Source organism: Taudactylus pleione, unplaced genomic scaffold, assembly GCF_031769625.1.
Source record: "Taudactylus pleione unplaced genomic scaffold, aTauple2 ptg000690l, whole genome shotgun sequence".
Taxonomy (NCBI): Eukaryota; Metazoa; Chordata; class Amphibia; order Anura; family Myobatrachidae; genus Taudactylus; species Taudactylus pleione.
In genome coordinates, this window is record NW_028285092.1 from 2,663,659 (window position 1) to 2,688,991 (window position 25,333).

Consider the following 25,333-nt stretch of genomic DNA (forward strand, 5'->3'; position numbering starts at 1 on the left):
TACAACTTGCAGAATCTGTCCAGGCAGAACATAATAAAGAGCCACATTAAACATACATATTACTTTTGTCACTACTACTCAAAAAAGGATCTCCAAAAAATAAACTCAACAAAAACTCACAAGTAAAGGGAATGTAGGTGAGAACCTCAATCAGTAGAGGTGCTATTTATGGAAGTCAAAACAATGCAATAAGCAAAAAGAAGTGCTTTCAAATGTTAGATGCCAGAAGTAATTTGTTTTAGCTGCAGTGGCTACGTTGCTGATGGGTTAAAGTATGGGCTTGATATGGAAGTGGCCAATAGAAATCTAAAAGTCGCATTATTAGGAATGGGATTGAAATGCCTGCGGCTGTTTAGCCGCCGGTTCAATTCACAACAGCGGATGCCCGACAGGAAGAGATACCGACTGGGGCAGGTAAGTATCCTAACCCTCCCCTGTCCCCCTCCTAACCATAGTGGTACCTAACCTCTGTCCCTAGTGCTTAACCCTAACCTCCCCCCAGGGGTGCCTAACCCTCCTTCCTAGGGGCGCCTAACCCTAATCTCCCCCCCCTTAAGGCTAAGGGCGCCCCGGACTTACCTTCGTCCGGGCTGGCGTCCTCGGCGTTCTGGCGTTGGGATTAACATAGGCGTCTGTATTTTGCCTATGTTAACTCCCTTGCCGGGATTCTGGTGTCGGGATTGAGAGGCCGCCGGTCTCATAACTACATCCCTATTATTGTGACACTAAATAACACCTTCAGTTTCTATGCTCATCATGTGGGTTAGGATTATATGAATAACTGGGAGAAAGAGTTAGGCAAAACAAATCTGTAATGTTGTTAAGTTTGAACAACCTCTCTTTAGTTGCGAAAAGGCCAGGACTGTTTTAACAATAGGTTGGGTGAGCTGCAGCTCTAGGGCCCCCAGGAAAATAGGTCCACATGGTCCAGGAAAGAGCTGGTCAAGGGAGCAGAAGGGTAACTGCATCCAAACCTCTCCTATTACAAGGTTTTTGTGCCGCTGATGAAGTAAGAGTTAAGACTGTTCCCAGTGTATGATAAGGAGAGGTAGAGGGTGTAGTCTAAGCTGGAGACGGGGGCTATACAGGACTGAGCTCTGCTACTGTCTGAGCTATATGGGGGACAGCGAGTTGTGATGGGGCAGTGTGAATAGTAGGGGGGTAAGTCAGCTGCATGCGGCTAAGTGAGGTAGGATAGGGTCAATGTGAGCTGTGATGGGCAGTGAGCTGTGGTGGCAGTGTCAGCTGAGGGTGGGCAGTGAGGTGTATGGGCAGCAGTGTGACCTGTGGTGAGGCATTGAGATATGGAGGGATTTGGCAATGAGAGAGCGATATGGGATGGGTAATGCGAAAGCTATGGAGGGGTAATCAGGGTGATATGGAGGAAAGTGGCAGCGAGAGAGCTATGGGAAGGAGGGGACAGTAAGACACATGAAGGGGCAATGAGAGAGACTGCATACTGATGTTTTATATTGACTGAGTATGACATTTCCTAAAAGGATCGACCACCCACAGCTGCAAGAAAACATCTGCCTGCAGCCCAAGCTAAGGGGGCACAGATAATTTACAGCTTTCCTTCTCTTCCCCGGCCACAGTCACTGCCGAGAGGTGTCTGCATTTGGCGATCTTGAGTGGATCACCCACAAGCCTGGGCTAACTGCACTGAAGTAGCCCCTCGTCCTGGTATTTCCCAGCCAGCAGTGATGTCAAAATAAAGGGCAAAATAAACAATAGATAACAAAATGACTGTTACAAGACAGTCTATGTTGAATGTTAAATATACGGCCAGACAAGGGATGTTTAATGATGTCACCCGTCAGGATATGGCTGCAGGTTACACACCTTGTGCATTTGTAACAAGCCTTTTTATGGGTTGTAAGGAAAGAGGTAGTGATGGGACTATTACCGAATTTGCTGTCCCTTTTTGTTTTTGCCACAAGAAAAACATGTCATGATGGCTTTATTTTTGAAAATTGCCAATTAAGTGTCTGTAGACATAACATGCCAATTAGATTTAATGGTTTTACGTATTTGTCTGCTGTTAACATTAAATCTAGTGGGCCAAACTATTTTGCTTTATTAGACAAGGTGGTCATCTCACGTGGTATTTCTAGGACTTTTTTAGGTGAACTGAGTAATGCTGGATCATATCCTCGGACAAGGAATTTGTTGTGCATAAATGTCCAGTTGTTCATCTAGTTCGGCCTGGTCACTACATATCCTGCGAACCCTCAAAAATAGAGAGTATGGCAGGCTGTTATGATTCTCTGGTACTGAGTTGGAGCAAAAGCACGGAAAGTATATAAAAATTATTTATTTTTTGGCAATGAGCAGACAAATAAGCAACAGAATAGGTAGCATGAGTCCCAAGCACAGTCAAGATGTCAATATACTGTTGCACTGTGTTGTAAAGGCAGAAATGAAATGCAATATTCAAAGAACAGATCTGAACAACAAATAAGGAAATGTAAAACAAAGTCTTTTAGTCTTGCAGGCCTATAATGAGGCACCTGAATAATGGTGAACGATGTGGCATTTAGCCAATTATATGAATGAAGAAATAAAGTCTTGCTCTAGCTTGACTGTCTGAACTGGAGCAGAGAGATCCTTGATGAATGGTTTGGCTTTGGCCAATTTGCTGTAATGAGGCCTTGCTTTAGCTGGAAAGCCAGAATTAAAGCAGAGAGATCCTTGATGAATGGTTTGGCCTTGGCCACTTTGCTGAAATGAGGTAATGATGTCTTGCTTTAGCTGGACTGCCAGAGTTGAAGCAAAGAGATCCTTGATGAATGGTTTGGCCTTGGCCACTTTGTTTTAATGAGGTAACAATGTCTTGCTTTAGCTGGACTGCCAGAGTTGAAGCAGAGAAATCCTTGATGAATGGTTTGGCCTTGGCCACTTTGTTGTAATGAGGTAACAATGTCTTGCTTTAGCTGGACTGCCAGAGTTGAAGCAGAGAAATCCTTGATGAATGGTTTGGCCTTGGCCCATTTGCTGAAATGAGGTAATGATGCCTTGCTTTAGCTGGAAAGCCAGAATTGAAGCAAAGAGATCCTTGATGAATGATTTGGCTTTGGCCATTTTACTGAAATGAGGTAATGATGTCTTGCTTTAGCTGGACTGCCAGAGTTGAAGCAGAGAAATCCTTGATGTATGGTTTGGCCTTGGCCACTTTGCTGAAATGAGGTAATAATGTCTTGCTTTAGCTGGACTGCCGGAGATGAAGCAGAGAAATCCTTGATGAATGTTTTGGCCTTGGCCACTTTGTTGAAATTAGGTAATGATGTCTGGCTTTAGCTGTACTATGTTCTCAGTTGAGACCCAGGAAACTGACACACTGCAGGGGAATTGGACAACCTCGGAGCAAGAAAAACAGGCACGTATATAGGAGTGAACTGAGGGCTGGGATCCAGAAGGCTGACACACTGCAGGTGAACTGGAAGACCACGGAGCTGGAATGCAGACAATTGTGCTGGAGAGAGTTCACAACTGAGACTCCAGGAAACTGATACACCGCAGGAGCTCCGGAGAATCACAGAGCCAGCATGCAGACAAGTATGCAACTGGTAACAGTGGCTGGAGCCCAGCAGGATTCACAGCAGCAGCGAGTCCTGAATGGCTGGAGACCACAGAGCACACACTGGCCTCTGGATAGCTCACTGACAAGACGCTATAATCAGCAATGTGGTAAAAGTTCAGAGCATACAAATAGCAGAGAAAGCCAATCCCCTAACACTAGGAAGGCACACGTGTCTTTCCTCGTTTGCTTGATTGCCCGACAACAGGCGGTAGGTAACACCTTAGTAACAGGCAAGCTGTGAGTGCAAACTAAAAATACATATATATAGGTGATGCACTAATTAAAAAGAGGTCCCAATGTGGCAGAACAATCAATCAGAACACCATCATTCAGATTTCTTAATATTTAAAATTTTATATTACACATAAAACATCATACATATAACATAAGAACATTATATAACTGACACAATTTTATACGAAAAAATAAATGAATAAAATCTATAAGGTTACAAATGCCAAGTGACTAAAAATCCATAGCAGTTGTTGAACAAGTAAAAAAAAATTTTTTGTATATGTATGGACATATTACAAAATATTGTCAATGTAGCGGGTATAATAAAAATACCTGTGTGCTGATGGATCAGAAAAGAGAAGTTGGTTCTCATCTTCAAAAATATAGGCATTTGCGTACGATGGGGCCACATTGGACCCCATCGCACAGCCCGATGTCTGACAAAACAATTGTTTGTTGTATAAAAAATATTTTCTTGTGAGAACCTACTCCAATAATTTGTAAAAGTAACCAACGTCAGGGCCAATGTATTGTGTATTGTCTGAGATGGGTTTTCTAGTTGCGTATATTCCAGTGGCATACTATAGAGAATACAACTCTTTGGTATCGAGTTCAATTGGTCAAGAGCTACTAGTAAAGTTGTAGTATATTTTAAGAAAGAAGGTTCTCTTTGGATACATGGTTGGAGATATGTATCTAAATAAAAAGAAATGGCTTGGAAGAGAGAACCCCAGGCAGAATAATCGGTCAGCCCGTGGGTTTCTCTAAACTTTTATGCACCTTGGGCACAGTGTAGAGGCTTTTTGGGATACCCAGTACTCAAAGATGTAACAACAGCCTTAGAGATAATAGGATTCTCCCATGCTCTAAATAGGAGTCCAATTATTTCTTAAAGCACATAGATGGATCTTCATCTAGATGCCTATAGGTGTTGCTATCTGTTATAGTCCGACAAGCCCTTTACGACGACCAAACCTCCCTTATCGACTGGTCTAATTACTAAGTCCTCATGACAACCAAGGGCTTTCAGGGCTGTATACTCAGCTGGTGTCAAATTCTTATGGTGTTTTGCGTCAGAGATAAATTTTGCCACTTCAGCGTCCACATGTCTGACAAAAGTTTTTATTGCCAAATTTCCAGAGTGCAGATCAAAGTGTGATTTAGGGGCTAATTTGTGCAGTTCCTTGGGGATCGGATCTATAGGAGCGCTGGCCGAATGGAGTGCAAAGTATTCCAGGAACTTAAGTTGTCTATGAAGTTTGTATGTCTCAGTCTAACATAAAAAAAGGTCAAAGGTGGTAGTTGGCACAAAGCTCAGTCCCTTTTGTAAGACCTTCTCCTCGATGTCAGTAAGTGGAGTGGAGGAAAGATTGAAGATCACGTCCTGGGAAGTGGTGGTTTTTGTCAGGATTTTCCTCCTCTACTGTATTTTTAGAACATGTATTTTTTACAGCATGTAATATTTAGATTTGGCCACTAGATGGCACATTACTATATCAGTATTTTATTATATACGATTTTTACATAAATTTAATCACTCTATATATGCTCAGTATGCCCTTAGATCACCCATTTTCCGGTGCCTTTGCATTGCTGCACTTTAAATAACTTTATTGTAACTTGCAGTCACACTGTCTGTGACCATGGTGACGAGTGCACACAGGTGATGTCATCAGGAGTACGCCCTCTGATGGGACAAGAAGGAGGTAGCATGCCAGTTTGGTGATGGGGTGCACCTATTTAATGGTGAGTGTTATGTTCACTCTTTGTCCTGCCAAAAATGCTCTGACATTGAAACGTTGACCACAGGAAGACAGTTGTGTGTATTATTGAAACCTCTGATATATTTATTTTTTTCTCTCTCTCAAGCGTGCAGCGATACTTGTAATATAAAGAAGAAAATATCTCTGCACCCCTTAAATTCCCAATGTCTGTAGGGCAGAGGTTCCCAAACTCTGCCATTAAAATCCAGGTTTTAAGGATATCCATGCACACAGGTGATTTACTGTAATTAGTGCCAAAGTCAATGTGATTTAACCTTCCTCGCTCAATCATGGATATCCTTAAAACCTGGACTGTAATGGAAGAGTTTGGAAAGCTCTATTGTAGTGTGCTTAGTCTTCCCAGAAATTGCCGATCCTTCCCAGAAACGATCGCTACACACTCAGAGAACAAGTCGCAGAGCATTGCAGCAAATTATGCACAAACAATGCTCTACGGGCTTGTTCTCTGAGCTTATATAGTGACAATTTCTGGGAAGGCTGAGCATACTACAGTAGAGGTTTCCAAACGTTGCAATTACAGTGCAGGTTATGAGGATACCCATGCTTTACTGTAATTAGTGCCTCAATCAATCTGATTTAACAATCTTAATGTGGGTTCAGCCTTCACAGAATTGCTGCTCCTTCTTACAAATTGTGGCTACACACTCAGAGAACAAGTCGCAGAACATTGCAGCAAATGTCACACATGCTCTGCAGCTTTTTCTCTGAAGGTGTAGCAACAATTTCTGGGAAGGAGCAACAATTTCTTGGAAGGCCGAGCACATTATGGTAGAGGTTCTCAAACTCTGCCATTACAGTCCAGGTTTTAAGGATACCCATGCTTGTGCATAAGGTTACTTACTGTAATTAGTACCTCAGTCAAACTGGGTTCAAGCATGGATATCCTTAATACCTGGATTATAATAGTGGAGTTTGGGAACTTCTACAGTAGTGTACTCAGTGTTCCCAGAAATTGTTGCTACACGCTCAGAGAACAAGCTGTTGAGCATTGCAGCAAATGACGCAAATAAGGTAGTGATGTCTCCAACCACTGCTATTGTATACAGTATTCAACAGTGGAGCACTGGCCATCTAGCATTGAATCAGTTTATTGCATGGCGTGGACCCTCTCTCGTCGTAGCGCGTAGACCGATGGCTTTGTCGCAGGTTTTATATTTGGAACATTTGAATGCTGTCTCATATGACTATATACTGTACGTAGTTTGCATTTTCCATCATGTGTCCTAAGATCAGGTCAAAAGTGCCGTATCCTGGGGTAGACAGTAGCACTTTCTCTGCAGCAGCCAATTAATAGCATGCCAGTCCAGTGCTTTTGTCCAAGTAACCACATTTTTCTTTAGCAGTAGAAAACAAAATAATAAAAAAAATCCTGGTCTGCTCGACACTAACTAAACACAGATATCCCTCTCGAAGGGTGGAAGGACCTAATATTCAACTCACAAATACAGAACTCAAACACAGTACTTACATTCAGCAGTAACAGTGTCTTTCACTACCTGGGGAGCAGGCTGGCAGGCCTGTTGAGAGACACGGTTTACTGCTGAACGTAAATGCTCTGGTTAAGTTATGCTTTTTTATATACAAATACACTACCGTTCAAAAGTTTGGGGTCACCCAGTCAATTCCGTGTTTTACATGAAAACTGACTTTCATTTATCAAATGAGTTGCAAAATGAATAGAACATATAGTCAAGACATTGGCAAGGTTAGAAATGATGATTTTTATTTGAAATTATAATTTTGTCATTCAAACTTTGCTTTAGTCAAAGAATGCTCCTTTTTCAGCAATGACAGCATTGCAAACCTTTGGCATTGTAGTTGTTAATTTGCTGAGGTAATATGAAGAAATTTCACCCCACTCTTCCTGAAGCACCTCCCACAAATTGATTTGGCTTGATATGTACATCTTGCGTACCATACGGTACGGTCAAGCTGCTCCCACAACAGCACAATGGGGTTGAGATCTGGTGACTGCGCTGGCCACTCCATTACAGACAGAATACCAGCTGCCTGCTTATTCACTAAATAGTTCTTGCATAATTTGGAGGTGTGCTTTGGGTCATTGTCCTGTTGGAGGAGGAAAATGGCTCCAATCAAGTGCTGTCCACAGAGTATGGCATTGCAAAATGGAGTGATAGCCTTTCTTATTTAAAATCCCTTTTACCTTGTACAAATCTCCCACTTTACCAGCACCAAAGCAGCCCATGACCATCACATTACCTCCACCATGCTTGACAGATGGTGTCAGGCACTCTTCCAGCATCTTTTCACAAATGTTCTTCTGTGTGATCCAAACACCTCAAACTTCTATTCGTCTGTCCATAACACTTTTTTCCAATATTCCTCTGTCCAATGTCTGTGTTCTTTTGCCCATATTAATCTTTTCCTTTAATTGGCCAGTCTCAGATATGGCTTTTTCTTTGCCACTCTGCCTAGATGGCCAGCATCCCAGAGTCGCCTCTTCACTGTAGACGTTGACACTGGCGTTTTGCGGGTACCATTTAATGAAGCTGCCAGTTGAGGACTTGTGAGGCATCTATTTCTCAAACTAGAGACTCTAATGTACTTGTGTTCTTGCACAGTTGTGCACCGGGCCTCACACTTCTCTTTCTACTCTGGTTAGAGCCCGTTTGTGCTGTTCTCTGAAGGGAGTAGTACACACCGTTGTAGGAAATGTTCAGTTTCTTGGCAATTTCTTGCATGGAATAGTCTTCATTTCTAAGAACAAGAATAGACTGTTGAGTTTCACATGAAAGTTCTCTTTTTCTGGCCATTTGGAGAGTATAATCGAACCCACAGATGGGATGCTCCAGACACTCAACTAGCTCAAAGGAAGGACAGTTTTATAGCTTCTCTAACGAGCAAACCCGTTTTCAGTTGTGCTTACGTAATTGCACAAAGGTTTTGTAATCATCCATTAGTCTTCTAACGCACTTAGCAAACACAATGTGCCATTAGAACAATGGAGTGATGGTTGCTGGAAATGGGCCTCTATACACCTATGTAGATATTCCTTTAAGAACCAAACGTTTGCAGCTATAGTCATTAGTCATTTACCACATTAACAATGTATAGAGTGTATTTCTGATTAATTTAATGTTATCTTCATTGAAAAAAAACAGTGCTTTTCTTTCAAAAATAAGGAAATTTCTAAGTGACCCAAACTTTTGAACGGTAATGTATATACACACACATGCACATTTAAGAAAAAAAAAAGCTGTGGCCTTTATTTCCTTGTTTTATAAAATCAATTCACTCACACACTGCACAGTCTTCACTGTGCAAAAGTTTAGTTAAAGAAGCACCATCCTCCTAATAAGTAAACCTACTGCAGTGGAGTGATACAAAAGACAATATAATTATTTAGTTAAGTTATTGAGCATATTTTATTCAAACCATTAATACACTATTTTTGAAATATATTAAATATTGTAGTATTTAATACTTTACATGCTCATTATGTAATGTGATCTGGAAATTACATTATTTATAAAGTAAGCTACACATTAAAAACAAAATGGCCATCGATGAACTCAACAACTCTACTCATTAAGAGTAGAGTTATTATTAGAGTAGGCTATTATCTCGCATTTACAAATCACTTGCCTTAGAGTCATACTTGCCAAGCAGGCAGCAGGTGGGTAGGATGGGGGCGGAGTACAGCAATACACATCATTGCGACTCTACCTGTGACAGTACACCCGTATTTTCTTTCTTCTTTGTGGCTCTACTATGGCACTGTGCTACACACCTCCTTGATGTTTTGCCAGTATTCCCAGCTTTGTGAGGGTGGGATGGAGCAAAGCAATGCAAATTAAGTTAAGGTTGCTCAGCCCCCTGCAATGGTTTGCTGACATTACAGGTTTTTTTCACCTTGGACTGGCCCGCGATCATGCAATTCCTAGTGAATCTCAACATCAAAACCCATATCCCGACCGCTTCACAGTCAGCAAACAGTAAGCTGGGTATTTAGCCAAGTACACATGCATTTTGGCTTTAATAAAGCCAAAGAAAAAAATTCAATGGTTGGAGTGAAACTAAACAAACCAAATACAACAGTTGAAACAATCAGCGGAAATTGAATATAAGATATTTATGTTCAGCATATTACACATTTTGTCATCTTTTTAATTTTTAGAAACTTAAGACTTTTTAACTAATGCATAAACAACAAAAGTCTAATTTTGACTCACCTGCCCAAGCATCTGCAGAAATGATGTAGAAATTGTCACCTACAATACAAAAAAAATCAAATAATGTTTAACTTTTACAACATCATACAATATTGTAAAGTACAAAACAGGAATGCTACATAATTTATGCACCCTTCATTAGCAACGCAGTTTACATAGAGAAGGCTTATTAAAAGCACCTTTCCGGGGTAAATGTAATAGCCTAAATGATGCAGGCATCGGCGAGTTTCCGGTGAGTCTACCCAATGTTTTAAAGGGGCAATCATTTAAAAGGCAAAACTAATAGATGCCTACTTGGCGCAAGCTAATAAATTCACCCCTCCCTGATATCATAAGGACAACAGACATCAGTTTGAATGTGAACTCATACTAGTGACAAAGTGTCTTGAATCTTCAGAATGCACAAAGAAAGATACATTCTTGAATGAGCTAAAGCAGTTCCCTTTTTCCTTACATGTACAGTATCAGACGTTATAGGATGCTCAGTAGTAACCATCAGGGGAAGGGGCTTTATATAATCTAATTTATAAACAGATATAACCTGCGTGTTTTTGATCCTGCTGCCAGAGTCCAACTCAGGATCACGGTAGTATGTTCCAGGAGTTCTATGAGACACCATTCTCAGACACACCAGTTCCACTTTGCGCTTCACGAGCACTTCAGGTTTGCGTGTCATCCACCGGAAGTACATCGTGATGAAAGACGGGATGCTAAATGACATCACATCCGCGTCTCCGATTCCACTGGTAACACGTGGATGTCTGAAGGATGTTATAAATATATCTAGGACTGGCATAAAATGACTGACAATGTTGCCCATATAAGGATATGTATAACTGTGGAAGAACTCTGTTCCGGTGTTTGAAAGGAAAAGAGCCGGATTTATGAAATGAAGGTTTTTAATTATTTATTGTATATAAAGTATTACGATATTTAGAAATATTCTGCTTGTTTCACAGAGTTGAAAAAGAGTTGTTTCCTGTTGTTTTAAGATATATTTAAGGGAGTTTGTGCAATTTGGATTTGAAGGTCACATGACCAATTAGTGCAGATTAAGTGTATCTAAGGGGGGTCTTTGGAGCATTCACTATACACCTTGAAAAAGGACAGTTTGTGTCCGAAACGCGTTGGTGGGGGAGGAATGATGCTAAAGACTTGGTGACCTGTTCCAGTGAAGTGTACGTCAAGAGTGAGGTGATCTACCCGGGTATCATCCTCTGCTTTTTGTGTTACATCTTATACCGTGCCTTTCTGGAAAGGCCATTTATGGTACAAAGTAATTTGTATCATTTTTTTCTGTAATAAAAATGAAACTTTTAAACACTATTTCTTCTGGTTATATATGGAGAGGATCCATCGGGTATAACATAGAGGATTGGAAAAAAAAAAAGGGGTCATAAGAAGAATTATAAAGATACCTTTATGTGTATACATCTCACCTAGCTAAGGTGAGAAGTCATCTAACACGGCCCTTTAACGGATATTATTGTTTATATTACTGTAATACCAGTTGTTGTACTTTCTCTTTTTTAAAAAAGGTTTAGAGACACATTTCCAGCGTCGGTTGGCCATCTCAATTTGTTTGTTTAATCTAAATGTTACATTGAACTAATAAATAATACTCATGGTAGCCATTAATATATATATAGGGGTATTCAATATGGGTGTTTTTTGCGTTAATATCGCACTTTTTATCGTTTTTGCGTTAATATCACTTGTTTTAGTTTTACACTGTATTGAATATCAAAGACTTATCGCAGTTTTGAAAAGTCTTTGATAAAAAACGGTGATAACTTTTCACCATTGAATAGGTGTCGAAAAAAAGTGCAGAATTGGGGTTTAGGGGTGCAGGCTTAAAAAAAATAACCTGCACCCCTGAGATTGACATTTAAAAAAGAACTGTCAAAAAAAGTTTAAAAAAAAAAAGGGACACCCCAAAAAATTAATTAAAAAATTGGGGTGCAAAAAAAAAAAATGGGAAAAAATTGTTAAACAATAGGCAAATAGGTTCAGGGCTATTCTGCAAGGATGCGGCAGGTGTTTTCTAGAATAGAATTATAGCGGCAGGTGCACAAATGCAGAATTTTTAAAAACTTACTTTAGGGCCACCAAAATATGCTAGTACCCATTTTCATGTACCCCAAATTTGATGGGACCTCTTAAAAAAACGAAAAAAATAACCTAAGTGCTCTTCTGCATCACTTCTTCAATGTCGGGAAAAAAGCACCTGCTGCGTCTATTTAAATCCCCGACTTTCAATTAAAGGCTAAAACGGGGGTACCCATAGTGATCCCCCATGTTTTTACAACTTTAGGGGGTCTTACAATTATTTTAAGGAAAAATTTGTAACTTTACGCAAATCCAACTTCGGAGTTTCCCGTTTTCGTTAATTTTATATTGAATACGGGGGATAAGCGGGAGCGCGCACCAGACTTAACGCAGAAAAAAACTCCGATATGAAACGTTAACTTCGGCAGTGAAGTTAACGTTTCATATTGAATACCCCTCACAATGTTTAACTGAGCTTTCAATGACATTATTAGATAATTTGTTTGAAAAAGCAACACTCTCAATAAAACTGTAGAAGGTGATTTTATTTTTTTTAGGGGTGGGATTCATAGGAATATGTTCACTCCAATTGAAAAATAGCATTTTGTGTTTGGTAAAATGTGCTACAAACATTCCTAAACAAGTTATAGGGAGTATATTTACTACAGAGCAAGTGGAGGTGTTGCCCATTGCAGCCAATCACAATTTAGCTATAATCTTCCACAAAGTGCTAGATAAATAAGTAAAATCGAATAGGCTGCTATGAGAAACACCTACACTTCTATAAACTCGCACTTGGTAAATATACCCCTCGGTCTCGCTACTAGCTCACAAAAAATGTATTTCACAATTTTTGCTTGTTTGTTTAAAAACACAAGACCTAGATTATTTACTTGATACTTTTTTGCTTAAAATATGAATCATATGAAATAATTAATAAAATAAAATGCTGTATAAGAAAACATGCTGTGCTGTATTGTATTTACCTCATAATGACAATCTGCAGATGTAAAGAGAGTTAACGTTACCATCCTACTATCATTTTGTGGTTGTGGCACATGAAGCTTGGCAGAAAGCTGCAGAGGTAGTTCATCACTTGAAAAGAAAGTACAAAAAAAGAATATAGCTATTGTAATATATTCTGTACTTTATTTTTCTGCACATAGGGTGAACCAACCAGTGAATGAACATTTTCAGGTTTAAAACAATAATTTTACATTTTAGTGCATACAATCTTAGATTAGATCTATTGACTATATTTTATTGATGTAAGTCATTGTCATCAGTTTGTCCGTTCAATTGCTGACATTGTGCGTTCATTCACTGGTAATTTCTGCTGTTGTTTGGTTGTAAAATTCTAACTATTCCTTCTAACTATTCAATCTTAAACAAAAAAAAATATTTTTAAAAGTATACATAGTAATAATGATCAAAAAAGAAAAAGTGGGTGCGCTAAATCCGCTCAACTACTGTTAAGTATAGACAGTTGCTGCTGATACCAGAGGGTATTCTGCCAGTAACCCTCAATAATATAGATAAAAGGGAAAAAGATGTCTGCGCAGTCATCTATACACAAATGTACAGGTGTAATTAATTATATGAATTTATTTAAACATGTAATTAGAACTGCAGTTCAATAAAAAAACATAATATAACATGACATAAAATGCATCACATAAACTTCATTTAGAGTATACTCATAGGTATATAATTATTAGTTAGGGGTACACTGAAAGAAACATCCCAAACCAATGGTTATAAACATTAGCAAATACAGTGATCGAATGGTGATAGATCCCCTCTTGTTGCGGGTAAAAATGATTTGAATAAAGTAAAGTAGCTGTTATAGTCACCAGTGCGGACCCCAATATCGAGGTTAATGTCCTGTGGGTTACCGTGCCAGCGATGTGCCCACCCACACAGAGAGGACTCTGGTATCCAAATGCAGCACAGCTGCGGCACTCACCAGCTCCGGCGTATGAGTAGGGACAAAGTACGATACCAGGTGCAGTGTACCACTCTACTGTATGTCCCAAATGGCCGCTCCAACAGCTGATAGCTCCAACGTGTAGAAAGGGGCACAGTCCAGGTGCTATGTTGGTTGCCCCTAATACACAATGTTCACAGTAGTAGTGCCCCTTATACAATGCCCACAGCAGTAGTGCCCCTTATGCAATATCCACTGTAGTGGTGCCCCTTATGCAATGCCTCCAGTAGTGGTAGTGCCCCTTATGCAGTGCCCCCAGTAGTGGTAATGCCCCTTATGCAGTGCCCACAGTGGTAATGCCCCTTATGCAGTGCCCCCAGTAGTGGCGCCCCTTATTCAGTGCCCCCAGTAGTGGTGCCCCTTATGCAGAGCCCACAGTAATAGTGCCCCTTATGCGTTGCCTCCAGTAGTGGTGCCCCTTATTCAATGCCCCCAGTAGTGGTGCCCCTTATACGGTGCCCCCAGGAGTGGTGCCCATTATGCAGAGTCCCCATTAGTAGTGCCGCTTGTAGTAGTGTCCCCTGTACTAATGCCCTCAATAGTAATGCCCCCTAGTAGTAGTGCTCCCAGTAGTAATGCCCCCTAGTAGTAGTGCTCCCAGTAGTAATGCCCCCTAGTAGTAGTGCCCCCTGTAGTGAAGCCGCTTACACACACACAAAAAAAAACCCCTAGTACATACCTTAAGCCCTGCTCCTGCGTCCGCCGCCGTCCGGTCCGCCTGGCTGCTCCTCTAAACTATGGGAGAGACGTACTGACGTCTCTCCCATAGCGCACTGCACACTGCAGTAGCCGGAACTTAGGAGGGAGCTCCAGCCTCCAGGTGCTGCTGGCTCGGAGAGAGAGCCGGGCGCCCGCTGGTAATAAAATCTCAGCAGGCATCCGGCAAATGGAGCCCGTCGGCGGGACTCTGGGAACTGCTCCACGGTTCCCCGGTCGGTGGGCCACGGGGGACAGCTGCACGGGCCATGGTTTGTAGACCCCTGGTATAGATGCTGTGAATGTTAAATTTAGCTGAACATTTAGTTTAAAATTAAGTCAAATGCCAGAATGGCAAGAACTATAATAGCTACAAACTAGCCCATACTAGATACATCAGAGCATGCATTCTATAAAATGGACATTTTACAATAAGCCCAACACCAAAATTAAAAGTTGCTTCAATTAGGGATGTCAGCTGAATGCCGACACCTGGCAAAATCCCGGCTCCGGCATCCCAAATGCCGGAATCCCGAAAACAAGTAGCGTTGTTAGGGGAAGGGTTAGCGTTAAAATAAGGCACTAAGGGGAAAGTTAGGGTTAGGCACTAAAAGGGGAAGGGTTAGGTATAGGGTGCGGGAAGGGGGAGGCTGGGTTTAGGCACTCTGGGGCGAGGTTGGATTTAGGAACCGGGGAGGGAGGGTTAGGGTAGGGAGACCGGGAGGGTTAGGATACCGACCGACAGATGTCTTGTAGAACTATGGGGAATATTTTACAAATAAAATGCCTACCTATAGTCTAAGCCCAGAGGTGTTACTAATGGGAAAGCAAATGTAAAAGCTGTTACAGGGTTCACCAGCTGTGGGCCTAGTGTACCTGCCAACCTTGACATCCTAGAGCTCTGCAGTTCCCAGCTAAATAAGCTCCCTGGCTCTGTGACTGCTGCCATTGCAAGGAATTTAAAGTCCTATAATGACGTTTGTGAAACTGTATTTTAATGGCTCCAAAATTAAATTATGCTGAGTGGGGAATCAATTCTGTTTTGTTTTTTTACAGAAAAAGCAGAGTGGCACATGGCAGAATGGCGAAGACCATTAAGGTAAGGAATAGCAGATGTTTGTTTTGGGGGCCACCAAAGTTCTAGTCCCCAGTTACAATTTCTTATATACACTCTCTAGTAATTTGCATTTAAAATACATGAAACTGAAAAAAAAAAATCTGTTAGTATTTTCTCCTTACACAACAATGAGAGAATGGGAATAAATATGCCAGTTTCTGAAACCTTTACAAAAATACATACAGGTTCATTCATTTCAACATTAAATTTCATTTCAACACTACATTTATCTATATTAGATTTCTTCCTCCACTTAACTGCTCCGTTTGCCTTTTTGTATACATCTCCCTGTAGCAAGTTGCTATCCTGCTTAATGTCATTAGCTAATATGAAAAGATAACTTTTTCGGTTATAAGGTTATACTTGTCGGTTGGGACACTCACATTTTTCTTTTCCAGTCAGCTGCCTTGTTACTGTAATAATATGCAGTGCATCCGGAAAGTATTCACAGAGCTTCACTTTTTCCACATTTTGTTATGTTACAGCCTTATTCCAAAATGGAATAAATAAATTTTTGTCCTCAAAATTCTACACACAATACCCCATAATGACAACGTATAAAAAGCTTTTTTGAGGTTTTCGCCAATTTAATTTAAAAAAAACCCAAAACACTAAAGCTGCATACACACACGATTATTTGAACGATCATCATTAAACGATATCGTTTAACGATAATCGCTTGAAAAAAATCATTCACTTTCAGAGTCAAACGATGAACGATTATCGTTCATGTGCGTTCACGTTTGTAGTTCAGTCAGACTTGTCAACTCAACGATTTTCATTAAGGGAATATGCAAAAATCGTTTGTAGTTCAAAAAAAATCGTTCATTCCACTTTAAAAAATCTGACAGAAAATCATTCATAAAAACGTTCAGAAAATCGTTGGTAACAAAATCGTTGTGTGTGTATGCAGCTTATGAAATCACATGTACATAAGTATTCACGTCCTTTGCCATGAAGCTGAAAATTGAGCTCAGGTGCATCCTGTTTCATTATCCTTGAGATGTTCCTACAGCTTAATTGGAGTCCACCTGTGGTAAATTCAGTTGATTGGACAAGATTTTGAAAGGTATACACCTGTCTATATAAGGTCCCACACTTGACAGTGCATATCAGAGCACAAACCAAGCATGAAGCCCAAGGAATTGTCTGTAGACCTCCGAGACAGGATTGTCTCGAGGCACAAAACTGGGGAAGGGTGCAGAAAAATATCTGCTGCTTTGAAGGTCCCAATGAGTACAGTGGCCTCCATCATCCGTAAATGGAAGAAGTTCGGAACCACCAGGACTCTTCCTAGAGTTGGCCGGCCGTCTAAACTGAGCGATCGGGGGAGAAGGGTCCTAATCAGGAAGGTGACCAAGAACCTGATGGTCACTCTATCAGAGCTACATCATTCCTCTGTGGAGAGAGGAGAACCTTCCAGAAGGACAACCATCTCTGCAGCAATCCCCCAATCAGGCCTGTATGGTAGAGTGGCCAGACGGAAGCCACTCCTTAGTAAAAAGCACATGGCAGCCCACCTGGAGTTTGCCAAAATGCACCTGAAGGAATCTCTGGTCTGATGAGACAAAGATTGAATTCTTTGGCGTTAATGCCAGGTGTTATGTTTGAAGGAAACCAGGCACTGCTCATCACCAGGCCAATACCATCCCTACAGTGAAGCATGGTGGTAGCAGCATCATACTGTGGGGATGTTTTTCCGCAGCAGGAACTGGGAGACTAGTCAGAATAGCGGGAAAGATGAATGCAGCAATGTACAGAGATATCCTGGATGAAAACCTGCTCCAGAACGCTCTTGACCTTAGACTGTGGTGATGGTTCATCTTTCAGCAGGACAACGACCCTAGGCACACAGCCAAGATATCAGAGAAGTGGCTTCAGAACAACTCTGTGAATGTCCTTGAGTGGCCCAGCCAGAGCCCAGACTTGAATCCAATTGAACATCTCTGGAGATATCTGAAAATGGCTGTGGAGCTTGAGAGGTGCTGCAAAGAGGAATGGGCGAAACTGCCCAAAGATAGGTGTGCCAAGCTTGTGGCATCATATTCAAAAAGACTTGAGGCTGTAATTGCTGCCAATGGTGCATCAACAAAGTATTGAGCAAAGGTTGTGAATACTTATGTACATGCGATTTCTTAGTTTTGTTTTTTTTAATTAAATTTGCAAAAAAATTTTTTACACGTTGTCATTGTGGGGTATTGTGTGTAGAATTTTGAGGACAAAAATTAATTTATTCCATTTTGGAATAAGGCTGTAACATAACAACATGTGAAAAAAGTGAAGCATTGTGAATACTTTCCGGGTTGCACTGTATATTACTTATATGTGCACATTTTCCCTCTGTTTGGGCTACCATTACCTTTAACACTTAATGTTCACATTGCTATTTTGCACATTGTCATTCTCTCTTTCAGTGGCGTATCTATCATGGGTGCACGGTGTGCACTGTACATGGGCCGCTGAGTCCAGGGTCCCCACAATGCACACCCATGTTCTTTAATTCTTACCTTTCTTGAGTCCGGCGTTGATATAGCTGCAAAAATCATCAGGAAAATGAGCCGGCAGCCATTTTACGGGCAATTTGTGCATGCACATATAAATGGACACTGTATCATTTTCCTGGAGACCTGCACAGTAGACTGTGGCACAGCGCCAGTCTACTTCCTTGCATTGCTGGCTAGAAAGAAATGGATCCAGACGGAGACTGCACAAGGGCCCCCTCCTCTCTTAATATGCCCCTGCTCTCTTAATACCCAGTAAAGTAAGTCTGCATTAAAAAAAGAATGAAAAGGAAAGGACCGTTATGGGCACACAATTTGCGCCTAGCTATGCAAATCAATTCATAGCTAGGATCAGTATATATGGGAAAAAATATAAACATGAAAAACACCATCTGTCTGCATCGCAGTGTCTTTTTTGTGTGGAATAGACCAGAAGATGAATTGAACAATTTTACTGCATATATGAATGACAACACACTGAACCTGGCATTTACACCTACAACAAACAATGAGATGGTAGTTTATCTGGACTTAGAAATATACAGTACATCACAAACAATACACTGTAAAAATGGACACACCAATAAGGTAGATTCCAGCAATATGCCTCTCGCACACAGCAACCACCACTAGTTTAACAATAACTTCGGCAGTCAATTTTGCAGCTTAAGATGAAACTGCAGTGATCTTGAGACTTCCACAAAACAAAGTAAAGAACTAAAAGATAGGTTCCTGGAAAAAGGGTATGAAGAAAAATTCCTACACAAGGAACTGCAAAGAGTGATGCACCTGGACAGAAACACAAAGACCAAGTTAAAGCGGACCAAGACCACATCACTTTCATCACAAAGTATCACAGTAACACAGCCATAGCAGAAGAAATTATCAAAAAATATTGACATATTTTGAAACTTGATTATAACCTCAGGGAAATTGTACCACCAAACCCAATGAAAATATATAAAAAAGCAAACATTGTAGAACTTAAATGCACTAAGAGCTATATATTCAAGAAATTGTTTGAACTGCATCTGGTGCAGAAACATTACAGAAAACATCTCAAAGGTGGAAAAGTAAATGACACCATAGAAAAACTTGTCAGGAATCGTCCTTACCCTCCTCTGGGTCCACGGCGCTGTCCCGGTGGGGGTCTCGGCCTGGAGGGTCTTAGGAGTCTGCCCAGTTGGCAGGGTTCTGGTGTGGTGGTGGTCTCAGGGGCTTGGAGTTCTGACGGGGTTCCCGCTGGCTCCGGACACTGGGCACCGCCATGTTGGTTCCAGTCAGCTGACCGCTAACCTCCAATGTCCACCTGACCGCATCGACCAATCGCCATGTGACCCAGGGTATAAATGTCCATCCCGGACAAGCATTCAATGCCTGAGCTTCGTCGCTATTAGATGTCCTTGGCTCTATTCCGGGCCCAACTCAGCTCCAGTTTGTGCTAAAGTCTGGTCCCAATTCGGCTCCAGGTTGTGCTTTGTCCAGTCCCAATCCGGCCTCAGCTTATGCTCCAATCCGAACCCAATCCGGGTCCAGTTGTGCTACAGTCCAGCCCCAGCTCATGCTCCAGTCCGGTCCCAGTTGTGTATCATTCCAGTTCCCATACCCAGCCTGCACTGTCTTGCCAAGTCCCGAGTGTCTTTCCCTGCTTCAGACCTCTTCAGTTACTAGAGAGCAAGTATCTGCGTCTCTAATGGATAATCCTGAATCCCCAGTTCTGACATTTTTGTGCAATACACAAAAGGTGTTGTTTATCTTCTAAAATACCTGTGTGGGCAACAATAGATAGGCAAAGCCAAAAGAAAAAGAAAAACCAGGATTGTGGATCACATCTACACAGTGTATCCAAACAATTTTCCCAAAAAACATCTACAACATCAAAGGGGGTTGAAATTTGTGAGAATTCATAAAAGCAGAACGTAATTGGAATGGAGGAGATATCTTGTTAATAACCTAAAAAAAAATTAAAGCAAGTGGATCTACAATATGAAAACCCTGTCCACAAGGTCTATGTATAGGTTTTGAATGAACAAATTCTTTTTACATAACCCCAACTTTGAGCTGCAGAATTACTTGCTGAAACTACCACAACAAAAGAGCATGGTGATTCCCATCAATTTTAAGTTCCAGAATATTACTTCTCCGTCTGTTTCTAGCTGTGCTAGAGCTTAGCTCCCCTCTGCAGTGCTCAGTTAAATATAAGCACCCTGGTTCTGTGACTATTGCCACCGCAAGGAATTTGAAGTCCCAGAATAATGAGCATACCACCAATTATTTAATAAAGGATCACACATGCAAAGAGAGGAGCATGAAGCATGGGTATATTATAGGGTAAGCCAGTGGTTCCCAAACTAAGCGCCGTGGCACCCTGGGGTGCCTTGGGGACACTTGCAGGCGTGTCGCAGGTTGGTGGTCCAGCACCAAATTAAGTTATTTATGGTCAATGTAATGTAAGTATGTGGACAAACAGAAGCTCAAACCTGTCCACCACCACATAACTGGATCTAACAATGACAGGTAAGCACAATTTACTTCACTTTACTATTTTTATTTATGAATTTCTCAAACTTTCGACTTAGGGGTACCAGAACAATGCTGATACTCTAGAGCGCCGTGATTCAAAAGAGTTTGGGAACCTTTGGGGTAAGCCAAGGGCTATCAATAGCCTACAATAGTAACATATTTATCCCCAGAATTAAGAAGGTCCTGTTTTTACTGTACTGCTAAATCATAAAAAAATTTATATAAAAAAGCATAAACATTGAAATAGCTTTATTTTCTCTTTCTTTGTGGTTTTTCATGTATGTATTCTATACAGTTCAATTACACACATTTACAGCACTCGTATTCTACTGTATATATATATATATATATATATATATATATATATATATATATATATATATTATTTTTTTTTCTCAAAATTATCCCTAGTGTTTATGTGTGTCCAATTGTGATTAAAATCATCAAGGGGTTAAAACCAATTACTGCATCATAGAGGAAGGTATACTTTTTCCAACAAAGAAATTAATGTTGGATAATTTTGATCAATAAATTAATGAACATGATATTCTTTATCTATTTTTAGAACTTAGATGAGGATTTGAACAATTTTAAATGTCTCCTTTATGCAGAAATTCTGAACCCATAAACTGTATAGCATAGCATCACTGTGTGTACGTAATATTTCCCTTAGCAATTTCCTTGTACAGTATGTACTTGTTATAGGCAATACAACTGAAAGATTACAAAATCTAAAACTGTCACAACCGCACTACTAAGTAAGATTCAATTTGAATCATACCTATTCATAGAAACTAACCATATTTGTTATGCATGGCTTGTATTTCATGAGTCCATGCTGATAATGTTATCAAATTATTTTACAATAGCATAAATAATTTACCCATGACTTACAGGTCTATTATTTCTTAGTTCCGATTTTGTTTGATTTTTACATCTAAGCATTACTTTTGCTTCCCACCGTTAAAGCAAATAGTCAGTTTTTGAAATTGAGTTTTAGCGGCTGTCTCACATTCTATTTTATTCTGTCATGGCATATTATTATCATGATATGTTTAATGTGCCTCCCTGATAGTATCATAATTTGTTTCTAAATGGAAAACAAAGAGGATGCAGTCATTATATCAACACTGACAATAGGGATGAGCGGGTTCGGTTCTCAGAAGACCGAACCCACCCGAATTTCGATCTCCCTGCCTGCCCTGGATCCCTCTCCAGAGGCAAAATCTTGCGATCTGCTGTCGGATCTCGAGGTTTTTCCTCGAGCGGCCATTTTTGAAAATCCCTTTCCCTTCAATGGGCAAACTTGCACTGAGGACACTGCTGGCACCCCCGCTCTGCCGATACCACCGGTACCCTGCACTGAGGACACTGTCAGCACTCCTACACTGCCATTTCATGTACTGAGGACACCATAAGAAACCCCTGCACTGCCGACACAGTCAGCAAACCTGCACTGAACAAACCGCTGGCACCGCAGCACTGCTATTCCATGTACTGAGGACACCGTCAGCAACCCCCACACTGCCAAAACAGCCAGCAAACCTGCACTGAAGACAACTCTTTCACCCCCACATTGCTGACACTGCCGGTACCCTTCACTGAGGACACTGCCATCCCATCCCATGTACTGAGGACACAGTCAGCAACCCCGCACTGCCGACACTGCTGTCACAGTAAGTGTACTTTTGGTGTATCCAACCCACACTGCAGCCAACCCACTATGTATCCCACACTGTATTCAACCCACACTGCAGCCGGCCTCCACTGTATCCAACCCACACCATATCCCGCAATATATTAGACCCGCACTGTAACCGACCTGCACTGTTTCTGACTCAAAAGTACGGAGGTACTGTTTTTTATGGTCAGGGAGATTTTGGGGAACTGTTGAAGAAAAAGTCTGATTGATCGGGGCTTTACAAGGGTCAGTCATTTGTGGCCCGGCACCCCCCATGAGGAAAATACAGATTGGGCAGTGAGAATAGGCATGTGCTGGGGGCGACTAATTGTTTTGAGCAAGGATATTCCATGCACGATGTCGATTTTTTAGTAAATTTCTGTGTTGTATTGTTACTTTCTATTGAACGTACTTGTGAGTTGGTTTCGCCTATGCCTACAGTATGTTGGTGAACAATATTGTGTGAGGTGGTCAAAATTGACTGTAAATAAATGTTATTGAGGTAAGTAATACTGTAGGGACAAAAAAAAGACCAAATTATGTGATTTTAGCTGTTTTTATCATATTTTAAAAAAAAAATCCAGATCCAAAACCAAAAAACCAAACACCAAGGAAAAAAAATCCAAGACCAGATTCAGATCCAAAACCAATACACGAGGGTCAGTGCACATCTCTAATTTACAATGTCAACAATCAAAATTTTGCAGTTATAATGAAAAATGTCAACAGCTGCAGAATGTGGAAATGTTCACAGTCTGCATTCTCAATATGCTGACAGTTAGGGCAAGACTGACAAAGGGGAGTATTAGGAACTTTACGGAGAGGGTTAGGATTAGGCTATGGGAGAGGGGTGTAAGGGCTAGGCACTAGGGGGAGTGTTAGGAATTAGTGATACTCAACTCCAAAACCACCACAGGAACAGCCAGAAGTCACAGTTAGCTGACTACAGGACCCGGAAGACACAGCTGGAGCACCCAGCAAACCAAGAAAGTCACTATTGGACCACCAGAAACATTTTGTCGACATTCTAAACATGTCAACATGTCATCATTGATGACATGATGAATGCCAATGTGGTCAATGTTGACATGTCAAACGTGTTGACATTAAGACCATGGCAACAGTCTCATGTCGACATGAAGAAGTCAAAAACTACTCAGTCTCTAAAACCAACATCATTTAAAATATTTGAATCCACATCTTAAACAAGCTACAGATGTGTTCACATACATCTACCCTCCGTGCACTACAATTCGCGCCACACAGAATGCGGGAGCTCCGTGTGACTTGGTAGCGCCAAGTATCTTGTGTGCAACTTTTTACCTTCAAATGCATCGTATTCACTGCGATGCGAATAGACAGCACAAGCAGCTTCTGTTGATTAAAATGATATGCAGGATGTCTATGTTCTCTGTGTTTCTGCGGGTGTATTTGCATGTGAAACACTACGCGTTACAGCCGCTGACACTGTAATGTAGCGTTTCGCATGCAGATACACCCGCATGCCTATGTTCTGTTCACTGAACATAGGCATGCTGCAAATCATTTTAATCACCAGAAACGGTTTGTGCTATCTATTCGCATCACTGTGTAAATAAGACACATTTGAAGGCAAAAAGTCACACAAAAGATGCTCGGCGCTACAGAGTCACATATGGAATGGAATAGTAGGAATGTCCTAACGCGTTTCTCTGCCTAAGTCATCTGGCAGTTTCCTCAGAGGTAGCATTCCGGACACTGCCTGCTGCATCTAAGAGGACGGGACCAGGAGGAATATTGACCCGCTGTGTACAGACTGGTCATGTCAATATCACGAATCAGCTAAGTACTACACCAACTGTATACATACTACTAAGGTCAACAAGCTTCTCTGGGTTTACCCTTGCAAATACTAGTCCCCTTTGGGATATTTTCACCACCACAAGTGCAGGGACACCAGTCAGGATAGCACTGATTTATGGACTGAACTTTCCGATTTTTTGCTGACATTTGGAAATTGAATCATCTTTTTTTATGTGTGATTGGATACAACACGTTCCTTATAAGGACGTTAGTTACAGTTTATACCATCTTTGAATCACTGGCACATTTCTATACAAAGTATCAAAATGTTGCTGTCCTCATAAAAGTTGATTTTTATCAATAATGTGCATCATACATATTTAATTTATTTTTATTGATACGTGATATTTATTTTCTATTCCACTTTCTTAATCCTATTTTTATTAAATGTACATGAATTCCATTTGCACTCCCTTTCTTTTATCTTCAATGCAATTATGGGACCAGGAAGACTTTGAGTTCAGTCCCTACCACGTGAATAGAGTGAAGAGACTGGTCCGGAAATTTGGATTGAATTTGAAGAGACTGCAACAAATAAATGGATGAAATCTAAGAGTGTGTACTGTTCTTTGCAGTGTGGTGGACCCCTCTGATATTGTCATATTTATGGTTTTGTTTTGTGTGTTGTGTTTTTATACAATAGAAAACTGTGGGGATGAATTTGAATCGGATGCAGTTGTGGCCTGTATGGTAATGCTGTGGTGAAACCGCCGATGTGCATCCAAAGGCGCACCATCGGCGCATCCATCGGACATAGCAGGCACAGATTGTTTGTGAGGGTCATGGCAGCCGGTGCCTGCCGTCGTTACTCCCCCCCCCCATTTGATGGTTTAATAGTATCCACCTCTCAATCAAGCCCTGTGTCTTTCACCAACTGTTTATCGAATGCATTTATTTTAATGTATGTTATGGTACCGGGAAGCATGTAGAGTCAGACGCTGCAGCATCCATGTGTGTGTTTGCTGGTATCGATTCTGCAACTTTATGCAAATGCTGCTACAAACACTTCCCTGGTGTACAGCCATGCATTTGAATGTGCAAGGATTATGAAGCCCACTATGACCACCTTTTGACGCTCAAATACCACTTGGTGCATCTTCACAACCATCAGCACACCATCAAAACTTGCACCAGCCCCATGCTACA

At 41.0% G+C, this 25,333-nt stretch overlaps 1 protein-coding gene across 2 annotated transcripts in view; it reads right to left on the reverse strand.

Moving 5' to 3' along the window:
- PGAP1 (post-GPI attachment to proteins inositol deacylase 1) overlaps positions 1-25,333 on the reverse strand; it is a 707,270-nt gene that overhangs the window by 275,693 nt on the left and 406,244 nt on the right. For both annotated transcript variants that reach the window (XM_088456228.1, XM_088456226.1), the window contains exons 18-19: positions 12,827-12,935; positions 9,792-9,830 (exon numbers count right to left, since the gene is read on the reverse strand). In XM_088456228.1, the coding sequence (XP_088312354.1) occupies positions 9,792-9,830; positions 12,827-12,935 (148 nt within the window). The remainder of the gene's footprint in view (positions 1-9,791; positions 9,831-12,826; positions 12,936-25,333) is intronic.